The following is a 14,139-nucleotide window of genomic DNA, read 5'->3' on the forward strand; positions in this document are numbered from 1 at the left end:
TCCATCTGTGTGCAAAACTCCATGTCATGCAGGGTCACCAAGCACGGGGATTTTTCTCTCACAGAGCCCATGATGTGCAGCACTCAGTTGAAGGAACAGCCATGGCAGGCAGGTGTGCGCAATTTAAGATTCGTTCACCTTGATTAAACTCGCCCTTTTCCTCTCGTGATTACAAACCAGTTTTTTTTTTTAGTAGAAAAACCTTGAGAAAGACTACTGTCCTGGAGAACTAACCAAAACGTTTTTCTTCCAGCCAATAGTGCCTTTGCAGAAAAGGGAAGGGATCATATTAAAGCAGTGGAACATGACACTCTATATTTATATCACACAAATTTATTAAGTTATTAATCATTATGAATTATATGGGCAGCTAGGAGAAGAAAACTCATGAACTCTCTATGCCTGTGGGAAGGAAAGAATGAGATTTAAACTTGGATAAAATTTTGCTCTTCTGTGGCATCTAGATAACAGGATTTCTCCCGTTTAAATCACAAATATGTGTGGGTGTTTAGATCTGTAACTGCACAATAAAAATCACCAGTTATTTAGATAGCATGTTTTTTGAAACACAGAAGGAAAATATACGGTTCAGATGTAAGTTCAATGACAAATCATTTAACCATGTAGTGAAACAAACAAAAAAAGGATATTCTAAGCAGTTACATAATTACTTCATTAAGTAATGCATAAGAGTAATCATGATTGCCTCAGACAGCTTCTGGTTTTCTTATATAAAATAATAATTGCACGTAACTTACATTTACTCAGGAACATTTAATAAACTTCTTGGCTCTTAGAATGAAGCAACAGAATAAAGCAGCCATTAGCATTTTGCAGTCACTATATGAACACAAGACCTAACTCTTGGCAATAGCACTGAACTAACCCCTCTCAGGCAGAGATATATTAAAAGCTGCTCAGCAATGAGACATAATCCCTGAACCAGTGAACTTTCTAATATTTGCCAGAGTGTTCATTGATGCAAAGGGATAGGGGCATTATCCCATTAGAACGAATTGCTGACTTCATGTCTCTTGGACAGAAGGGTTGTGAAGCCCTTGGTTTGACACTTGATAAGCACTCAATGAACCGGAGCAGGAAGCTGGTCAGGAATAAAGCCCAACGTGAACAAAGCAAAGTGCTAAAGTACAGAGCCTGTTTGGGGAAGGGCAAGTGACCCAACATGCTTGGAGGATAAAGGGCAGAGGGAGGGGGGCCAGCACAAAGGAGGTACGAGGAATGAGCTTGGTCAAGTGAGCTGGGGTTCCTGTTGCTGGAGTCCTAAAGGCAAGGCTGTGGAGGTAGAATTTTATTTTATGCCATAGGAAATTGTTGTCTGAGGTTTTCTGAGGTGGTAGTGGAATGGGGTGGGACAAGAGGTCCTGAGGCTGTGAAAAAGAAGAGAGTGAGAAGGGGGCAAAGGGGCTGAGGCTCTGAGATGGCACAGTGGCAGCTGGGTCTAACAGTCATCTGTTTTAGCACTTGCCCTCGAGACATAGGGCCCAGAGCAAAGGGAGGTGTGTAGTCGTCACGTCCATGCTGAACCGGTTACTGAGTGCCTACTGTCTGCAAAGCAATGGGAGTGACAGTTGAGCGATAAAGTGATTCCAAAGGTGAAGCCCATGCAGCCCTACAGTCTAGAAGCAGAGAAAGTCATGCAAACTGCTAACTTGGACGCAAGGTAGAAGAAAATGAGGACTTGGTAAAAGTGAAAGCAAAATGCTGCAGAGATTTAAGGAAGACACCTTTGATTCCCAGGGGGCAATCTGTCTCTTTTCTGCCTTAGTTGAATAACAAGCAGCTCTGACCTGATTGAAGGGGCCAGGAGAGTCTGGCATGGTGGGCTAATTAATGACTGCTGTCAGCATAAAAAGAAAGAGCCTTCCTAATTGGGTGCTAGGAATGCTCTTGCAGACATCCAACACTTCAGTTGTCCCCAAAGCAAAACCATGCAGCTACCCTACTCAGCATTTCCTCAGCCACCTGTGCTTTCCTGACTAGAGCACATTGCTCCCCTCTCCCCCCACCCCTGCCCCACACCTGTTTGTGAACTTGTCTTTGCTCACTGGATAGTGCCTTGCAGGAGTATTTCTAACTGGTTTTCTAGCTCCAGCTCCTGGCATAGTGCCTGGCACACAGTAGGACCTATACTTTGGAGGACGTTAGGTGAATGAGGGAATTGACAGTAGATTTTAAATGTCAGTTCTAGGTTCCAGGGCAGAAGTGCCATTGGATTGCTTACCAGTGGTCCCTGGTAATTGTTGAGAGTGTGAATCACCTACTCTTTAGACGAGTACACAGAATTCCTGCTTTACAGGCAGAGTCGTGGTCCCAAACTGTTGTAGTTTGCTAGCTGCCAGAATGCAATATACCAGAAATGAAATGGCTTTTAAAAAGTGGAATTTAATAAGTTGCTAGTTCACAGTTCTAAGGCTGAGAAAATGTCCCAATTAAAACAAGTCTGTAGAAATGTCCAATCAAAGGCATTCGGGGAAAGATACCTTGGTTCAAGAAGGCCGACTAAGTTCAGGGTTTCTCTCAAGTGAGAAGGCACAGGGCAACCACAGTCACAGTTTCTCTCTTGGCTGAAAAGGCACATGGTGAGCACGGCATCATGTGCTAGCTTTCTCTCCTGGCTTCCAGTTTTATGAAACTCCCTGGGAGACATTTTCCTATTTCATCTTCAAAGCTCTGGCTGGTGGACTATGCTTCGTGGTGCTGCAGTATTCTCTGCTCCTTTTGGATCTCCAAAATATTTCCTCTTTTATAGGACTCCAGAAACTAATCAAGACCCACCCAAATGGGCAGAGACATGCCTCCACCTAATCCATTTTAACAACCACTCTTGATTAAATCACATCTCCAGGGAGATTATCTAATTACAGTTTCAAACATACAATGCTGAATAGGGATTAGAAGAAGCGGCTACCTTTACAAAATGGGATTGGAATTAAAACATGGCTTTTCTGGGGTACATACATCATTTCAAACCAGCACACAAACCATCCAGGTAGACAGCAGCCTCCAAAAGGTCTGAGGCTCTGCAGAATGCAGGAAAGTGATAACATCAGAGTGGTGACCCTCTGTTTACTGTCTCTTTGCCCTGTGTAATCTATGGATGAACTCTCCTGACATTCAGACTTTGGAAGAATTGCCCTGTAAATTTCAGAATTGCAGATAAGGGCATGACAAACAGCAAAAGCATTGCAACATCTTTTTTGCTCACCCCAGAATGTAGGTCCTAGAGGATGGAGGGGAGGGCAAGCTTCAGGGTATATATGTGTGTGCATGTGTGCACCCATAGCTTTAAAGGTAGCAGTTTGTGTATGAACAGAGATGGATTCTAAAAGGAAAGAGAGATGCTCGGTTGTGTCTATTGAGTGAGCACAGCTGCCAACTTCATGTCTCCTGGAGAGGAGGGTTATGAAGCCCTGGGTTTAACTCTTGGTAAGCACTCAATGAACTGGAGCAGGAAGCTGGTCAGAAGTAAAGCCCAATGTGGACAAAGCAAAGTGCAAAAGTACAAAGCCTGTTTGGGGAAGGGCAAGTGGCCCAGCATGCTTGGAGGATAAAGGGCAGAGGGAGGGGGGCCAGCAGAAGGGAAGGAGGAAGAATGAGCTTGAACAGATGAGCTGGGGTCCATGTCCCTGGAGTCCTGCAGGCAAAGCTGTGGAGGTAGAATTTTATTTTATGCCATAGGAAATTGTTGTCTGAGGTTTTCTGAGGTGGTGGTGGGTTGGGATGGGACAGGGGATCCTGAGGCTGTGAATGAGAAGAGATGGAGAGAGGAGAGGGGTAGGGGTTGAGGCTCTGAAATAAGACCATGGCAGCTGGGTGTGACAGTCATCTGACTTAGCTACTCCTGGCCAAGGTTTCACCAGTATCCCAGTGAGGAAGGGTTGCCATTTAATATCAAAATAAATTATTGTGGTTTTTTCTGGCACTGATACATTTTTATAGAGGTTGTCTATATTAACTGGTTGATAAATTGTCCTAAGTCTGTTCTGTGATGTGGTGTTTTGTGTGTGTGTGTGTGTGTGTGTGTGTGTGTGTGTGTGTGTTTATATAATTTCTTTTTTATTAGGGGAGGGTGTTGTAGAAGTTGGGAGAAAGAAGAGGAGGGTCATTCTGCACTTCCACTTTTACCTCTAAATCCTTACTTATCTTGAAATAATTTCAAACTGTAATTACAAGACAGTTATAAAAATAATACATACTCCTGAGAGAACTGCAATTGCAGACATCCAGAGCCACCAACTTTAACATTTTGTCCACTCTGGCTGCACCATTCCATCTATCATCCAACATCCATCCATCTCCCTTCCTCCCTCCCTCCCTTCTTTCCTTCCTTCCTTCTTCTTTCTTTTTCTTTTGCTATCTTTATATTTATCTATCTATCCATTTATCTCTCAATCAATCAATCATATATCTAATCTATCTACCTTCTGAACACTTGAGAGTAGGCTGCACACATCCTACTCCTTGAACATATATAATACCTTCATGCACATTTCCCATGAACAAGGATGCCCATTTGTTCTAGTTTGCTAGCTGCTGGAATGCAACACACCAGAGATGGATTGGCTTTTAATAAAAGGGGATTGATTTTGTTAGTTCTTCAGAGGAAAGGCAGCTAACTTTCCACTGAGGTTCTTTCTTACGTGGGAAGGCACAGAATGGTCTCTGCTGGCCTTCTCTCAGGCCCCTGGGTTCCAACAACTTTCCCTGGGGTGACTTCTTTCTGCATCTCCAAAGGCCTGGGCTGAGCTGCGAGTGCTGAGTTGAGGACTGCCCAGCTGCTTGGGCTGTGCTACTTTGTGGTCTCTCATTTAAGCACCAGCCAATTAAGTCAAACGTCATTCATTGCAGCAGGCACGCCCCCTAGCTGACTGCAGATGTAATTAGCAACAGATGAGGTTCACGTACCATTGGCTTATGTCCACAGCAACAAAACTAGGTGCCTTCACCTGGCTAAGTTGACAACTGAATCTTAACTACCACACCACACCATCCATGTAATCACCTTAAATAATTCAGTTAAGTGAGTTCAAGAAATTTAACATTGATATAAAGCTTACATTCTATCTTCCATTTTTTTCTTATGTCCCAGTAATGTCCTTTTGAGCTTTTTCTCTTCCATTCCTAGATCCCATCTAGTAGCATGTATTGCATTTATTGTTATTCTTTCTTTCTTTTTATTAATTGTTAAAATATATATCCCACCAAATTTCCCATCCCAATCCCTCTCAAGCATACAATTCAGTGGGGTTGATCACACTGACAATGTTGCAGTATGCGCAGTACCATCTTTTACTAGAACTTTCTCTTCACCCTAAACAGAAATCCTACACAATTACTCATTAACTCCCCATGCCCTCCAACCTGGTAACCTGTACTCGACTCTCTGTCTCGGTGAGTTTTCAAATTCTCTGATATTTTCTTTGTGGTTACCATGGGGCTTATATTTAACATCCTAAATCTATAGCAAACTCCTTTGCTTTGATACCAACTTAACTTCAACAGCATCCATAAACTTTGTTCCCTTACCTCTGTATTCCCCGTGTCCCCTGACCTTTAAGTAGCTCTTGTCACAAATAACATATTTATACATTATGTATCTAAAATCACTGATTTATCATTACATTTATGCATTTGCCTGTTTGCTCCTATAGAAAGTAAAAAGTGGAGTTGCATGTCAAAACTACAATCCTACTGGTGTTTGTATTTATCCATGCCAGTATCTTGCTGGAGAACTTTAGTTCTTCATGTGGTTTCAGTCAATTGTCTAGTGTCCTTTCTTTTCAATGCAGAACTTGTTTGCATTTCTTGTAGGCTGATCTAATGGTGATGAAGTCCCTCAGCTTTCATTTAGTTTGGAATTTCTTAATCTCTCCCTCATTTAAAAAATTTTGGTTGAAATATATTTATTATTATTGCTGAAATGAGCACTTGTTCGGGCTATTTTGAAGCTGTAAGTATAAAGATATTTTTATATTTCTTTTCCTGAAGGAAATTAGTTCATCCCTCATTTTTGAAAGACAAGTTTTCTGGATACTGATTTGGGTTGACAATTTTTTGCTTTCATAACTTTAAATATGTCTTCCCACTGCCTTTCTGCCTCCATGGTTTCAATGAGAAGTCGGCACTTAATCTTATTGAGGCTCCCTTGTATGTGATGCATTGCTTCTCTTTTGTGGTTTTCAGAATTCTCTCTTTATCTTTGGCATTCCACAGTCTGAATGTAACATGGTGTGGAGTGGGCTATTTGGGTTTATCCTGCTTGGAGTTTGTCCATCATCTTGGGTGTGTACTGATTTAGTTTGCTAAAGTTGATGAAATGCAATATGCCAGAAGTGGGTTGGTTTTTACAATAGGGATTTATTAACTAACAGGGTTACAACTCTGAAGCCGTGAAAATGTCAAAATCAAGGCATCAACAGGAAAATACCTTCTTCCTGAAGAAAGGCTGCTGGCATTTGGGACTCCTCTGCCAAGTGGCATGTCTGCTGGTCTCTCCCAGGTTTCATTGCTTCCACCTCTGGCTTCAGTGACTTCTTTGAGCTTCTCTGAGGTTTCTTTCTTTTAGCTCCTTGTTTCTCTTACCTTCTGTGTCCTTTCTCTGTGAGCTTCTCTCTGGAGCTTTTTTTTTTTCCTGTATCTTCTCTCTTATCTTTTATCCTCTTATAAAATACTCCAGTAAGAGGATTAAGACCCACCCTGGGGCAACCCTCAACTGAAATAATCTAATCAAAAGACCTCACTCATAATAGGTCTACACCCACAGGATAGGATTAAAGACCATGATATTTTCTGGGGTACATGCAGCTTCAAATCATCACATGCACATTCAGCACATTCATGTATTTTCTTTAACTTTAGGAAGTTTTCAGCCGTTATATCTTTGAATATTTTCTGCCACTTTTGGGGCTCCTGTGGTGCACAAATTGATATGTCTGATGTGCCCCACAGGTTCCTCAGACTCTGTTCACTTTTCTTCTTTCTTCTTCCTGCTCCTCAGAATGGATGATTTCACTTGTCTTATGTTCAAGTTCACTGATTCTTCTGCCAGCTCCAATCTGTATTTGAATCCCTCTAGAGAATTTTTAATTTCTGTTACTGTGGTCTTCAGCTCTTTTTTTGTTCCTTTCCATATTTTCCACCTTTATATTGATAGTCTGTTTTGTGTTCATCTGTTAGTTTCCTGATTTCCTTTAGTTCATTGCCTGTATCTTCCTGTAGCTCTTTGAGCATATTCAGAACCATTTTTTAAAAAAGACTTTGTCTGTAATGTTCCAGGTCTGATCTTCCCCATTGGTAGTTCCTACTGCTTTAATCTTCTCCTGTGCCTAGGCCCTCTTTTGTTGAAATGTGGATATTTTGCTATTCTTGTGTGTTATTGCTGGATTTTAGACTCTGAGGCACCTCTTTCTTGGGCTTGTATCCACCTAGTGTTATGACAGCACTTTCCTTGACTGCCGGGAGCTGAAGGAGAAGGAGAAAAAAAAATACATTGCCCAGTCTTTGCACATCGACCTGTGTGTGAGTGTTATCCTTCAAATCTTATCCAATAAGTTTGGAGAATAGGTTACAGCCAAAGCATAGGAACCTCTCTGATCCTTTCCATGCATTCATCTTGTGGCCCTAGGAAGTCCTCTGTTTATGGTTCTGAATGTCCTCTCGCCTAGGACATGGTTTCATTCCAGCTCTGGGCATTGAAATATACATCCTACAGCCAGCAATCCCTTGCCTCAGGAACTCTGTAGGAGAGTTCCATGAGCTGCCTTCTATACACAGCACAAGCTCTGGGACAGTGAACCCTCAGGCCACTACCGGACAAGCTGGGTAAGACGTGTGTTCTCAGAATGTGCACAAAGTTTATTCTTTCTGGGTTCAGGACCAGGGATCCTCACTGGGAGCACTGACTGGCTCTGTTCTTAGCTGGTGGTACTCTCATATTTAGGTCTTTGATCCATTTTGAGTTAATTTTTGTATAGGGTATGAGATTGGGGTCCTCTTTCATTCTTTTGGATATAGATATCCAGTCTTCCCAGCACCATTTATGGAAGAGACTGTTCTGTCCCAATTGAGTGAGCTTGGAAGAGTCTGAGGGTCTGTTTCTGAACTCTTAATTTGATTTTATTGATCAGTATGTCTATCTTTATGCCAGTACCATGCTATTTTGACCAGTGTGGCTTTATAATATACTTTAAAGTCAGGAAGCATGAGTCCTTCCACTTCATTCTTCTTTTTCAAGATGTTTTTAGCTATTTGAGGCCCCTTTCCCTTCAAAATGAATTTGATAATTAGCCTTTCCATTTCAGCCTAGTAGGCTTTTGAATTTTGATTGGTATTGGACTGAATCTGTTAATTCACTTGGACAGAATTGGCATTTAGACTTCCAATCCATGAACATGTAATGTCTTTCCGTTTGTTTAAGTCTTTGATTTCTTTTAGCAATGCTATGTAGTTTTCTGTGTATGGGTCCTTTATGTCCTCAGTTAAGTTTGTTCCTAGGTTTTTGACTCTTTTAGTTGCCATTGTCAATTTTTGCTCTTAAACCTTCAGTTGATTGGATGAAGCCAACCCTCATTATCATTTACTTAACGATAACTCATTGTAAATGTTGATCATATTTACAAAATACCCTCACAGCATCATCTCGCTTAGTATTTGACCAAATAACTGGGCACCATAGCTTAGCCAAGTTCACATAAAACTAACCATCATATTTTTTGCATGGATACGCATCAGTCCTCGGAGAGGCCTTCTGTACCCACATACTCATGTGGGTTTCCCCTTCCCATCATTCTCTACCCCAGCACCCCCTTGCTCACTCTCCTGTTTATTTCCTCCTTAGCCATTTTTGTAATCTCTAATGTCTCTAATCTATCTGTTCCTTTCATCTGTCTGTCTCTCTATATGGATCATGAGTTCTGGGAAGAGAGGAACCTCATCTGTTTTGATCACTTCCAGAGCCTCAAAGCCCAGCACTGTGCCATATTCAATAAATCTTTGTCGGATGAATGAATTAAAAAAATCAGGTAGGGAAAAATTCTAGATGAGCCACAGAAAAGGACAGTTCTAAAAGTTTTCCATGGGCCAAAGGTGGGGTTGCAATGTCATGTTCTTTTCTTTCTAAAAGAAATATTCTGCCTTGTGTTTTATTTCTGAAAAGGAAGACTAATTTATCACAAAATGGTCTTTTTCTCATGTCTGTTGGTCCATGGCAAGGCTAATTTAATGGATTCAAGGGTGCTGGAAATATTTTGCTTGGTGGATTGGTAAGGAATTCCAGCCAGTTAAACTATTTTTGTGTATTAAGAAACTCAGGAAAGAAAATGACAATTAAATACATGATCCTGGGTGGTATCTAGCAAGGGAGGAGAGAAGGCTCTAAAGGACATTATTGGGACATAAGAAAAATTGAAATACAGGTTTTAATTTTGTATCAGTGTTAAATTTCTTGAACTCAGCTGCATTTAAGGTGTTTTACATAAGTGAATATCCTTGCTTAGGAAATGTGCATGGCTGTATTAAGTGTTCATGGAGCTTGTTGTGTATAACCTATACCCAGGTATTGAGAAAATGGATTGATATACAGGCAGACAGACTAATAGTTAGATGGATAGATATTTATTAAAAATGTGGCAAAATGTTAAAATCGGTGAATCTGTGTGTGTGGGGAGCAGTATGTTGGAGTTCTCCATATGGGGTTTGTATTATTTTTGTAGCTATCCTCTAAGTTTGAAACTATTTCAAAACAGTTAAAAGAAACCAGGTAACCCTGAAGCCGCACCCTCTTTATCTCTAAATGTACATTTCCTGCTATCTTTAGCACACCCATGGCCATTGTCATGTGACACAAGCAAACATTAACTAGGTGCAGTTATTAGTTCTTACAACATGTAGTGGGAGAGGCTGAACCGCTGGCAAAGCAGCAGTCTAGGTGCAATGGCCCCAGAGTCCCAGGGCCCATGTCCCTTTGTCCTGGCCCTGCTGCTGTGTGCACTCGGCCCCACTGTATCCCAGGGTGGGAAGCTGCTGGTGGTCCCAGTGGATGGCAGCCACTGGCTCAGCATGCTCGGGGTCATCCAGGAGCTGCAGCAGAGGGGCCATGAAGTCCTGGTGGTAGCGCCTGATGCATCTGTGCACATTAAAGAAGGAGCATCCTACACCCTGAAGAGGTACCCTGTGCCATTCGGAAGGGAGGAACTGAAAGTGGTTTTTGCTAGTCTTGGGCAGTGGGCTTTCAAGAATGAAGGGTTTTTCCAGCGTGTGGTGGAAACGTACAAGAGAGTGCAACAGAACTCAGCTATGTTTTTATCTGCCTGCTCCCAGTTCCTGCACAACCAGGAGCTCATGAACTTTTTGGGGGACAGCGGCTTTGATGCTGTGCTAATGGACCCTTTTCTCCCTTGTGGCTCTATCGTCGCCCAGTACCTGGCTCTACCTGCTGTCTACCTTTTGCACAAGCTGCCGTGCAGCTTAGACTTGGAGGGTACCCAGTGCCCCAACCCACCATCCTATGTGCCCAGGTCTCTGTCTTCTAACTCAGATCACATGACTTTTATGCAGCGGGTAAAAAACATGCTGATTGCCTCCATGGAGTCCTTTCTATGCCATGCAGTTTATTCTCCGTACGCCACACTGGCCTCGGAGGTCCTTCAGAGAGACGTGACTGTCCAGGACCTGATGAACTCTGCATCTGTCTGGCTGTTCAGAACAGACTTTGTCAAGGATTACCCCAGGCCCATCATGCCCAATATGATTTTTATTGGTGGGCTACACAGTGCTCATAGAAAACCGCTATCCCAGGTGTGTATTTGAGTGAGATCTCCATATGCCTTCATTCTTGCAAGTACTTCTGGAGAGAGGAATGTGTCTCGGGTATGGGTGGAACGAGCATGCTGAGATAGCTTAAAATGCCCTGTTTTGTACTTGTCTGCCTTGAAGACCTCTTAGGTCTAAGCTGTAATTTGTATTTCCCATTTAGCGTTGTCCTCTGGGTTATTGTTTTTTTTTTTTTTTTTTTTTTTGGTGTGGGCAAGCTCCAGGAAGCAAACCCAGGTCTCCAGCATGGCAGGCGAGAATTCTGCTACTGAGCCACCATTGTACTGCCCTGGGTTATTGCTTTTGTATTCGACTTTAGGAAAACATACTTTGGGGCTTCTGTTTAGTGTGCTCCACTGGAGCATACAGAATGCTGCATTTGCTGCACTCAGCAGAAAACAAACAAAAAAAAATGCACCCACCTCTGGGTCAGGGGCAGGTGAGTCAGGACTTAGCACCTCTCTGCTCCTGGCCGAAACTCCAGATTCTCGATATTGTGATAGGAAGATGACTTCTGCAGTCCCTTCTCTTCTAATGGAATAACCTGACAGGTTCTGACATGGGGCAGAAGGTCAGGCATCTCATCTCCTGAAATGTTAATTTTTCCTCCCTTCAGAATTTGACATGGGATTCATGTGTCCTTCTAAATGTCAGTGGAGTACTTGAGAATGGCAGGACATGCTCCTTCCAAAGTACAATTAGTGAAAGAGTCTAGAGAGAGGCAACCTCTCAGTGAGCTTTCATGCGTGTCCTTGTCAGAGGTTGGCAGGCCAGACACTTTCCATGGGCTGAGTCTGGCTCTTATCATGGGCCTGTGGTCGTGCTTGGAGAGGGCTGAATCTTAGTTTCCATCATGTCTCCAAAGTGATTCATATTTTAAATGAATTTGGATAGTAAAAGGAATACAAGTGAGAAATGAGGGTCAGGGTTGCTGTCTCCTCATTCCCCTGTGACCTCGATTTCCCCAACCCCTGCCTCTGGGGCTCTGTGCAACTAGGAGACACTCAACAAACACTTATTAAGCAGTTGAATGAAAATAAGGGGGTTGGGACAGAGGACTAGTTACTAGGGAGGTAATAATCACAACAGTTTTTTATATTCCCATAATGACATACAGATTAGGTATGCACAAAGAATTTTTGTTGTTGTTTGCTTTAGAAAATAGGAAAATAATGTGTTCTCATCACTCACTTATGTCCCCCATATTACTCCAGTTCCAAAGCTTGTATGTGATTTTTTCTTATTTCATGGGCAGGCACCGGGAATCAAACCTGGGTCTCCGGCATGGCAGGCGAGAAGTCTGCCTGCTGAGCACCGTGGCCTGCCCCTGTCTTACTCTCTTTTAGCTGCTACATAGTATTCCATGTACTTATATACCACAAGTTATTTGGCCAGTCATTTATCTCCCTATGGAGGGCATTCTTTTTTTTTGCTACTGCAAACATTGTCTTAACATAGATGAAATATCCTGTCCTTTGTTCTATGCCTTCTTATTTGTTTTTTAAGTGCTCTATAGTCTTTTGTTTTCCATTTCTCTTTCAGCTGATTATCTACTTACTATCTACTCATCTGACCAAGGGGTTGATTCTCCTGATTACTTAAAACTACATGAGGCATTTTCATTTGCTGATGAAGGAAATGTATTTCTTCTGTTTCAAATTCCATATCAATATATCAGTCTCACTGAATTCAGTAGGTTTTCTAAAAACAGTTGAATAATTTGAGCAATAGCAAGGATTTCTGCCTTGCTCCTGATTTTAACGTACATTTATTTCATTTAGCTTTTTTTTTTTTTTTTTGGCAAATACCCTTTAGTTATTTGAGTGATAGCCTTCTTTTCCTTCAGCTGTTTAATAGGAGAGACTGCTGAACTTTATCACCTGCCTTTCAGGCATATGACCCCACCTTCCCCCCAACCCCACCTTCCCTGGGTAAATCTGTGAAAGTGATGAGTTGTAGTTGTGTTGCTAGGTTTACTGATGAGAGTTTTCACTCCACTTATTGGTTGCTGACTTGTTTGGTGAAACAGGTTTAGGTGTGACAGTGTGACAAGTCTCTGTCAGTTGTGCCTGCTGGTAGTCCTCTTCCTTGTTTAATGTTTTAAATCTGAAATTCCATATTTTAAAGGTTAATATCGCTATCCTTGCACTACTTTTGCTTACATTGTACTAGTATGCTTTTACTATCCCTTTGTCTTCAAACTGTCTTTTTCTTTTTTAAGCAAGGTGGAGGTGCTATTTCTAGCCTAGTCAGACAGGGGAATTTAGCCTGTTTACAGTTCGTTTAGAAATTGATGGACTTGATAATAATTCTTCCAATTTTATTATTTTTCCTGTGTTGTTTTCACATTTTCTTGTTTTGGATGGCTTGTCTGGTTACTATTTATTTTTTTCCCCTTTGCTTATTAAAAAACATGCTGCACCTCCATTCTTGTAGTGGTGACTGTCCTGTCCCAGCACTCACAAACATACTTTTTCCCTATGATATAAAACAAGACTCCTCCTGCCCTCCCACAAAGCCAGTCATTTCCTCATTGCTTCCTGCCCTGCCCCACTCAGTGGAAAGTGAGTCCAGAGGGATGGATGACAGAGCTGAAAGTTTAGTCTATTCCCAGAATCCTAGCCCCTTCTCACCCTTCACCCATGGTGAATTCTAAACATGGTAATATTTTTCTTATAAAAAAATTAAATCTCTAAAAATAACCTCATACTGTTCTGTAGCTCAGTCCAAACTTGATTACCTGTCAACTCTGCAAAATCATCTTTCTGGAGGGCCTGGGGATTGGGTAGTTTGAACATATCTCTGTGTTCTCTGTACTTCATCTCCCCAACACCAGCACACCCCCATACATCTCCTAGAGTCTGTAGGATGCAGGCTGGAAACTTGAAGGTGAGCTACAACAGAAATTCCCCTCTCCCCAGAACAGAGCCTGGGGGCCAGGGCAGAGAGTAGGGAAGCATGCCTCTTGGAGAAACAGCTTGTTGCTTCCACGGGTCACAGCGATGTAAAAATGGGTGCCTGGGCCACTCTGCCCTGAGCTGGCAGAGAATGAAGCTTTGCCAGCCTTGGCTGCCGAAAAGACCCAAGAGCAAAGCCCTCCTCCTGGTGCCTGCACGAGAGCTGGCGATTCCCATCCGTCCCACGTGTTCAGAGACAGACCACTTGCCTTTTTTACTCATGGCTTTACCTCTGCTGAAGGTACCCCAGCAACTGGGTCTGAGCCCCAATATGTGGAATAAGAATAAGGGAGAATAAGGGACTTCTAAGGAAACAGGAGCAAAGAGACACCAATCAGAACGAAACACAAGA

The 14,139-nt window shown here is 42.3% G+C and overlaps 1 protein-coding gene across 4 annotated transcripts in view; it reads left to right on the forward strand.

Annotated features, from left to right (window-relative positions):
- The window catches only part of LOC143678265 (UDP-glucuronosyltransferase 1A6-like), a 129,071-nt gene that overhangs the window by 103,442 nt on the left and 11,490 nt on the right, over nt 1-14,139 (forward strand). The window contains exon 1 of one of the 4 annotated variants that reach the window (XM_077155486.1): nt 9,899-10,815. The exons of the other annotated variants lie outside the window; for them this stretch is intronic. Coding sequence (XP_077011601.1) covers nt 9,952-10,815 — 864 coding nt within the window. The 5' untranslated portion in view covers nt 9,899-9,951. Of the gene's footprint in view, nt 1-9,898; nt 10,816-14,139 lie in introns of those variants that run through there. 4 annotated transcript variants of the gene reach the window in all.

Source organism: Tamandua tetradactyla, chromosome 3, assembly GCF_023851605.1.
Source record: "Tamandua tetradactyla isolate mTamTet1 chromosome 3, mTamTet1.pri, whole genome shotgun sequence".
Classification (NCBI taxonomy): Eukaryota; Metazoa; Chordata; class Mammalia; order Pilosa; family Myrmecophagidae; genus Tamandua; species Tamandua tetradactyla.